The sequence below is a fragment of the Lycium ferocissimum genome, chromosome 1 (assembly GCF_029784015.1).
Source record: "Lycium ferocissimum isolate CSIRO_LF1 chromosome 1, AGI_CSIRO_Lferr_CH_V1, whole genome shotgun sequence".
In the NCBI taxonomy this organism is placed as follows: Eukaryota; Viridiplantae; Streptophyta; class Magnoliopsida; order Solanales; family Solanaceae; genus Lycium; species Lycium ferocissimum.
In genome coordinates, this window is record NC_081342.1 from 22,377,522 (window position 1) to 22,386,734 (window position 9,213).

General features: G+C 37.5%; 1 protein-coding gene across 1 annotated transcript in view; it reads right to left on the reverse strand.

Annotated features, from left to right (window-relative positions):
* Positions 1-656: 656 nt before the first annotated feature.
* Positions 657-9,213, reverse strand: part of LOC132063311 (ENHANCER OF AG-4 protein 2-like) — a 33,022-nt gene continuing 24,465 nt past the window's right edge. The window contains exons 15-17 of the mRNA XM_059455796.1: positions 6,771-6,889; positions 2,758-2,925; positions 657-1,016 (exon numbers count right to left, since the gene is read on the reverse strand). Coding sequence (XP_059311779.1) covers positions 984-1,016; positions 2,758-2,925; positions 6,771-6,889 — 320 coding nt within the window. The 3' untranslated portion in view covers positions 657-983. The remainder of the gene's footprint in view (positions 1,017-2,757; positions 2,926-6,770; positions 6,890-9,213) is intronic.

The following is a 9,213-nucleotide window of genomic DNA, read 5'->3' on the forward strand; positions in this document are numbered from 1 at the left end:
AGAAAATCAAGAAAAGGGGAAAGTATATATGAAAAGGGCTCAGTTTTGTAATAATTATCATTTAATTAGTTAACTATTCTAATTAAGTTATTAAAGGGCGATTAAAAAAAATCAGGTGTAGTAAAGAAAGGTAAATAATTAATTACTTAAGCTATTTAGATTATCCAAAGTTTAGAGGTGAAAATAAAAGAGAAATGTTAAAACAAAATAATTTTAAATGATTAAACAAGAATAATTCAACCAAATATCTTGAAAATTATTCATTATTTTCTTAGTAAAATATGATGCATGAAAAATCTTTTTATTGATTTAAAAGGAAGAAATATTGACCTAGGCATTTTTTATAAAAAATCATTTAAAGCCATTAAAGACATTTAGCTTATTCACTTATTATCCAGGGACCCTGAGTGATTAAAATGACTTACAGGAGATCAAAAATTAGGTGTCAACACCAGGTTCCTCGATATTTGATTCATCATTGACATCATTAGGGGCATGACTTCGTGTCAAATCAAACTGAGACAATTTTTTTGGGACGAATGGAGTATTAGAAACAAATTATCCGATTAGAAAAACATGTTTTAATGTATATGTCATATGTACGTCATAGCCAAATGTTAATATGAAGAACCAAACATCTAATGATAAACAAAATATAATCCACGAATTATTACGACTACATTATAATTTTGCATTAAAATCCATATACAAAACTTGTTTTGCGAACCAAACCTCTAATAGTTAATATCAGCTTACATACAACAAGATATTGAGGACATTGTAAGTGTAATAGATAGAGCAATAGCTAAAACCTCAAGCTAATATACACAATGTACAATATTAGGGGTTGCAGCACATGAATCCTTCAAACAAAGGCTCAAAACCATCACAAAAAGGAATCAACTTGAGAGCACACCAAGTATTAGCAAATAGAATTCGTCAAAAAGCTTCTTGTACTGCCCTCTTTACTAGACACAACCTTCTTAGTTCTCCCCTAATGCCTTCTCAATATCTCCCTGCAAGAATGTCCAAGCAAGATTTGTTACTTAGCTATCAACACCATTTAAGAATGTAAAGGCAGGGTTGGAGCTTGGGGGCGCGCAAGGGATTAATTCGGATCCCCTTCACCGGAAAATTACAATGTATATATAAGGCCAAAATTATTTTTTGTGTATGTATGGTAGATGGTGAATCCCCTTGCTTCTTCATGTGTTTACTTTTTTCATATTTTGGGTCATCTTAGTGAAAATCCTGACTCCAGCTCCACCACTGGGACAAGGAACTAGTTCTTCAATTAGATTCATCATACCCAAATTCTTGTTAACATGAAAATTTTAAGTGTTAGACTAAATCTAAAGATACAGTAACTTTCTGGTTCACATTCTCCTACATGAGATATCTGAAAATGGTAAGCAACTTGAAGATTTCCTCTAGCACTAATGTATAGTCTTGTTTCCCCTCACTACACTAAGTTGACAGATCCTCGAGGAGAATCAGAGTTTCAGATTTAGAGGCTAACAAGGTGGCGTTAAGAATCCTTAGTAACATGTCTGTATATCATAATCTTTGCAAGAAATTAATGAACACAAACAACAACAACGACGACGACGACGACGACAACAACAACCCAGTGAAATCCCACAACGTGGGGTCTGGGGAGGGTAGAGTGTACGCAGACCTTACTCCTACCAAGGTAGGACGGCTGTTTCCGAAAGACCCTCGGCTCAATAGAAAGCATAAAAAGAGGTCAGATAAGGCCAAGAAATTCAAAACGATATGGAAATGAAAATAACGAAAGCGTCTAAGCCATGAAGAAGCAGTTTGCAAAGGAGCAGGAGCTATCACAGATAAAATAAGATAATCAAAGTACAGGAAATAACAGATAGTAGCAGAAATCAAAGCACAAGAAATTATAGCGCGATAATACGACTACTAATATGAAAGGATAAACCAGACAATCTACTAGCCTTCTCCCTAATCTGAGTCCTCCTATCTAAGATCATGCCCTCGGTAAGCTGTAACTGCGCCATATCATGTCTAATCACCTCTCACCAATACATCTTCGGCCTACCCTTACCTCTTCTGAAACCATCCATGGCCAACCTCTCACACCTCCGCACTGGGGCATCTGTGTCTCTCCTCTTCACATGCCCAAACCATCTCAGTCTCGCTTCTCGCATCTTGTCTTCCACCGAGGCCACTCCCACTTTGTCCCGGATAGCCTCATTCCTAATCCTGTCAATCCTGGTGTGCCCACACATCCATCTCAACATTCTCATCTCGGCAACTTTCATCTTTTGAACGTGAGAGATCTTAAATATAATAAATGCTTTACATTTGTAGTCTAGAGAATAGTTTATTAACCGTTGTTTCTTTGTCTCTAAGAAATTGGAATTCTTCTGAACAAGGACTACTATCAGTTCATGGACAGTTCTTTTCAAATTTAAGAACATGGATCTGCATAAATTTATCAAATCCTACTGTGCTACACTATCAACCATGTCCAAAAAATATCAACCATGGTCATTGGACTAAAAGGAATGGTGACTGAGGGAACACTCAACATTCGGCTTCATTAGGGAATAAAACAACTATATAGGATAATCAAAGTGGTTTATCAGAGTTCTTGAGGAGAACTGATAAGGTGTCTATACTCAAAACCACAGAGACAGCAGTACATGAACTTTAGCATTAGTGTGTGTGGGTGTTGTGTTGTGCTGTGCTCTGTGTGTGTACACTAGAGAGAGAGAAAGAAACCTTGATTGATAATGGTGGAGTGGTTGAGCCATAGCGCCGGATAACTTTCCCTTCTTTATCAACCAAAAACTTGGTGAAATTCCATTTAATACTGGAACCGCAAAAACCACCTTTGCTTGCTTTAAGGAATTTGTAGACTGGTGCCGTATTCGGACCATTAACTCGCACCTGAGAATCAAATCATTGTGATCAAAGTTTGTTACTAAGTCCTCTGTACAGCAATCAAACAATTTGAGCTTTATTCATATATTTATTCGAAATCTTAATTAATTTATTTTTTTGATCAAGTAAACGTATTTTCATTCATAAACATGGCCAAACTGGCCGTATCCATGGGGTATACCAAAAGATAAAGAATCTACAAAATATGATTCTCTACAAACTCCGCCCAATCATCTATACTACAAAGAACTTTCTGCTTACTCAGAAAGAAGCTGCTTCCAGATTTGGGTAGAAGCCACGAATATGGACATGACACATCATAACTGGAAAGTTGAACTCTTCGATTTCAGATTATAATATTCTCAAACCTAAATTTTCCTAGGTTGTGCTTAACAGAGATACGACAGTTTTCAAGTTATCTGATGTAGGATGTGAAAAGGAATATACAATACAATCAAGGCTTAATTGTTTCTAGAGAAAAATAAGGTGTGGTTTATTATCAAGCCAAAAACTATAACTATTGTTAAGAAAATGAAATATTGGGCTTAACTCAACTTCAAAAAGCTAGCTCATGAGGTGATGATCGTCCAAAATCATGTAAGGGGACAACAACCCATTTTCTCAACCACTACACTTAACACCTCCCAGCACGCCCATGACTGAAACTGGAGTGTGGACAACAAACATGAGGACCCAACATTGTGTAAACCAAGAATCGCAATGAGTCTCGACTCTGACACCATATTAAAAATTGAATCTTGGGTCTAACTCAACCCCAACTATTAGCTCATTAGTGCGGGTTACCCAAAGACAATATAAGAAGACAACACTCCATTTCCTCAACCAATGTGGGCACTTAACAACTATAATCCACAGCAAGACCATTATAACATCAAGGGAGAATTCAAACCAAATTATGCAAAGGACCATCCTTGCTTAGGGAAATTACGCGTTGTTGATAAATAGTCAAATATTTTAAGCATCTTAATCTGGTGATGTGGACTAGAAACTGTGTAACACAAAGTCATACATATTTCAAATATAATGCCGCCAAAAGTCGAGTAACATAAAGTATAGAACAATTTATTTAAGCAGCATTTTTAGAAGGCAAACCGGGGCTTCCTTCTTTTCTTTTTTTTTTTCCCTTTGTGTGTGTGTTTTTTTTTTGTTTTTTGGGGGGGGGGGGGGGGGGGGTGGGGGTGGGTGTGGGGGTAGCAATTATTATCATATTCTCACCCTTTATTATATCATAGAATTAGTGCCAGACTAACTTTGGCAGTCCATATCATACGATAGCAATCCATATCATACAATAGCAAAGTACACTGATAATTCTTAGAGATACTTAATGGTTGTTAACTATGTAACTGTTAACTATATCATTGTAGACAATAAAGCCAACCCTTTGTCTCCTAGGCTCTTCAAAGACATATTACATAAATAAATTTTGCTCTGGTTTCTTAAACCCGCTAAAACTTTAAATGAGATAGTAGCTGTCATAATTCCTCCCCGAAACTTTGAACCACAATGATCCTTGTGTCCTGCCACTACACCTCCCAAACTCCAGTCCACAAGACCAATACACTGAATAACGTTATCATTGTCAAAAAAAAAAAAAAAAAAAAAAAAAAAAAAAAAAGGGCCAATACACAAAATCTGTAAGCCTAAGCTACTACGCAGTAGGATGGCTATCCAAGAGGAGAAAGGTCATACAGGTAAAGTAGAAGAATAGGCACCAGAAGGGAGAAATTGTCTCTTAATGTGGTCAAAAGGAAGATCAATTCACCAACCGCCATTATGATTACTAGATTTGTGAAGAAACAATCACTGATTTGACAGAGAGCGGATCACCACAAGTGATTAATCAGTTGAAGATTCCTCATTTCACCAAGTACCTATCCAATGACCAACGCATGTCATTATAGACCAGACCACGTGATGACTTCTGATGCCCTCTCTCAATTTCAAATGAACTACGCAAGAGGAACATTCTGTTGCACATTGAGCAAGGTGATGATATATTCCTAAGTAGGGATTGGGATTGACTAGTTTGCCCCACAGAAAGAGTCTATGTGGATATATGTTAAGAGGCTGCAGCTCACACATAATCACTTCCCCTCAGGCAGCAGAGTTCAGGAGTTGTACTTTAAGGCTGATGCATTTGAGGTTATATACCTGTTGACCAGCCAATGAACCAAAGACCCTAATCTCTGAGCAAAAATGTCACAGAAACAATTCTCAAAAGAGTGCTGCTCGCTACAAGGCCATCTCAGCCAGTTATTTGCTTCACTAGCCCTACTAATCAAGAAGTGAAGAACTCCATATGTTTGACCATAGGGGGTTGGATTCCATTATATCTTCCCAAACAGATCCTCCTACAACTCCTCATGTGATAGCTTATGGATAAAGTGTAGAAGAACAATTTACCAAGAGCACAAGCAGGGATAAAAATGCAGGCTGAAGGGGTTTTGGGATTAGCGATTAGGTTTATACAAATTTACAAACCTCTCGGCAATCCTGAGTGTCTATCAGGAAGAACCTGAAGTGTCCTCTGAATATTTTGGGTGATGCCAAATCATACAAGATTGAAAGCAGAAGCAGCAACTTATGATTTGCAACTGCCAGTATATTTTAAGATCCACTCAAATATTTCACGTCTAGCAGATGAAGAAGAGGGTCGGAGAGAATGTAACTCCTTCAACTGACTTGCCAGTTAGCACCCCCAACGGACCACCCTTAATCAAAGCAATTGCAATACTTGAAGAGAGGGTCACAGAAAACAGGAATGCAACAAATCAAGTTTTAGTTCAGTAGGTGAATCTATTACCAGAAAGCCTACATGAAAACCATCATTTTCGTTGTTCTCAATTTCCAGATTTAAAACCTCAAGGACAAGGTCTTTCTGAAGGAGAAAGAAACATGTAGTACTTTAAGCTCGAAAAAGTAACTGCAGATTTGGCAGTACAACTGTATTTCCGGAGTTCAACTTTACAAAATTTTCAGTTTAGTCCCAGCCTCCCAGGTAACTCATTATTTTTCATATTAGCCCTCATTGCAAAGTTCTTACTAGTGATTTCAGCGTGAGTTTGAGATTGTTGTAACTGCCTGACCCCTAAGCAGCATCTTTCTGTTTGAACCTTTTTTCTCTCTTTCAAATTTCTCTCTCTTTTAGTTTGCAATTTTGCAGCTCTTTTCATGCTTTTAATTTGAATTAGAGCTCTAATTACACAGTCAAATGCTTCTACATTCATCGCTTTCTAGTTCATTTGTCTTTCAATCTGTACAAACTGTTTGCATTGACGAAACTAGCAAGGGTGTTAACAAGAAGTTTGAGCTGTGGAGAAACACCCTAAAAACTAAGTGTTTTAACATTAAGTAGAAGACAAAATATATGCAACGTACATAAATCCATCATAGAAAAAGTGAAGTTGAGATGAGATTACATGACAGATAAAGATTTAACACAGAATATTGCGATTGGAGGATATCTATTAAAGAGCGATTGAAGGATATCTATTAAAGTGAAAGACAAGTCCTATGAACGGTTGTGAAACAACAATATAACACCGACGTGAATGTTGGGCCTTTAAGGTCTAACACATCCACAAGATGAGTGTTGTAGATGTATGACCATACAAGATTAGACAAATTTAGAGCAGACACACGTGCAAAGATGCAAATTTACACTAACTGCTTCCACATCCAGCAGAAAATATGCTTATGACTTGTGTAAGCCAAGGCACCTATAGAAGGATTCATCAAAGTGTAACAAGAAATAATGCAACTCATTACGATAGAGTGAAAGAACCTTAAATTTTCAAATGTTGTTTGCTATCATTCAATTAGCATACCTTTTGGAAAATGGGATATTCTGCATTAAATCTTGTGCAAGCAAATTCTTGAGCGTCCTCGCTCGTACCAGGCTCTTGCTTCAAAAATTGGTTGCAAGGGAAGGCCAAGATCTCAAAACCTGAAAACTCAATTCAAATATATACGTATAAGAGTATCTACAGAGGAACCAAAAACTTCTAGTAAGAGTGAACAAACCTTCAGAGAAATAAAGGGCCTGTTCGGTATGGAATTTTCTCGTGTTTGGTTGGTTAATTTTTTTGGAAGACATTTTCCTAGGAAAACAAAGTTTCTTAAAATTGAGGAAAATGACTTCCCTAGCCTAGGGAAAACAAGTCCCACAAGTAGCATTCCACATTAATTGTGTCCTCCCTGCTCTCCAACACACCTCATCTTCACCCCCAATCCCTATCCCCACCCGCACCCCCCATAGTATTTGTCTAGATTATATACAAATGCTTTTGATGCAAGGATTACAAGAGATCTCAAGTGACAGCTGGTTCGAGTGAAGTAGCGCAGAAGCAGTTCAAAAGTTAGTTACTCAATTCAAGAGTTAGTTACAGTTGAACTAAAAGTTAGTTAAGAGCAGTTAGTGCCAGCTATAATAGTTAGGTGTGCCAGCTAAAATAGTTAGGTGCAGTAGATTAGCTTAGATTTGATTCAAGTGTGTCTAAGTACAGGTTGTATTACCCATTTGTTGATCATCTAATGAAATACAGTTTCTTCTCTTCTCTCTATACTCTTCTCAAACTAAATTCTCGATTGATCCTGAGTTAGTTTCCCCCTTTTCCTCGAGTTCTTCTCCTGGATTATTTCTTAATTTCCATTGTTTGTGCATCAATTGGTATCAGATCTCATCGATTCTTGGCTTAACACCACGGCTAGAGATAAGAATCAAGATAAATCCTCAGATGATGTTGAAGGAAAGCTGTCCTTAATCCAAGAACAGTTGCAGAAGTTGATGGAAGGCATGGTGAGTATGAATGATAGAAATGTTCAGACTGATAAGGAACTTTTAGAGATCAAGCAAGCTCTTGGAGGAATGAGGGAAAAAGAAGTTGAGAATGTCAGAGCTGAATCTTATGTTGGTAAAGATTGTTCTAGAGATGTTAGACAAGGAAACTCTGGAAAGGAATTCCAGAATGGACAAGCTGTGAATGGGAACTTCCATGGTAGTTATCTTACTAGATATTCTAGGTTAGATTTTCCTAGATTTTCTGGGCAAGATCTAAGAACTTGGTCATATAAGATGGACCAATTCTTTTCAATGGATGAGGTTCCTTATGACTAAAGGGTGAAGGTCACTTCTATCCATCTAGATGGTCAAGCTATAGCATGGCATAGATCTTTCTAGGTGCTACTTCAGATCCTACTTGGACCGAGTACATTTTGGCCCTTAATGAGAGGTTTGGAGATGGATTTGAAGATCCAATGGAGGCCATTAAAAGTCTGCAACAAACTGGTACTGTGAGAGAATACCAATCTGAGTGTGATAGATTGTTATGTTAACCTGTCAAATTAGAATGCAATAAGTTGCTTCTCAGGAGAGTTGAAACCTGAGCTAAACAAGTCTATCAGGACCCAAGCACCTAGAACCTAATTGCAGGCTTATAAAATTGCTAAGCTACAAGAGGAAGTTTTTGAAGCACAAGCTGTATCTTGGGGTACTAGTAAACCTTCTAGCAAACAACAGACTCCCATTTTACCAACTCCACATATTCCTAAATACCAAAATTACCAAAAGTCCAATTCACCTAACAATTCCCTCAGAAAACCTTTTGAACCATATAACAGACCTAACAGATTTCCTAATACTAATCCTGGAAGGAAGTTATTAACTGCTGCTGAAATGGATGAAAAGAGGGCTAAGGGGTAGTGTTTTCTTTTTGATGAAAAGTATGTGCATGGTCACATTTGCAAAGCTAAGAAACAGCTTTTCTTGGTAGAAGTCCTTGAAGATGGAGAGGTGCACATTGATGCACCAGAGGAGGAGGAAATGATGCAAGTGGAAGGAGTTGGAAATACTGATGAATGTATGATTATTTCTCTGCAAGCCTTCACTAGGGTTACAGGATACCAGACCATTAGGGTGACTGGTTATCATGAAAAGAAACCATTACAGGTGTTGATTGATACTGGCAGTACATACAACTTTATTGATGAAAAAGTTGCAAAGAAATTGAGGTGCCAAATTAATCCTTTCATGGAACAACCTGTGAGTGATGCTGAACTGCTGCAGTTTGTAGAAACGTTCAATGGTTGCTATAAAGAACCACTTTTTCCTCTGATTCCCTTCTATCACCACTAGGGAATGTTGCGTGTGCAGTGGTTGACCACCTTAGGCAGAAGTCTTTTTGATTTCCAGAATAGAACTATTGAGTTTGTACGTCAAGGCAAGAAACATGTCTTAAGAGGAACTACTACTCAACTCAAACAGCTAAGGCA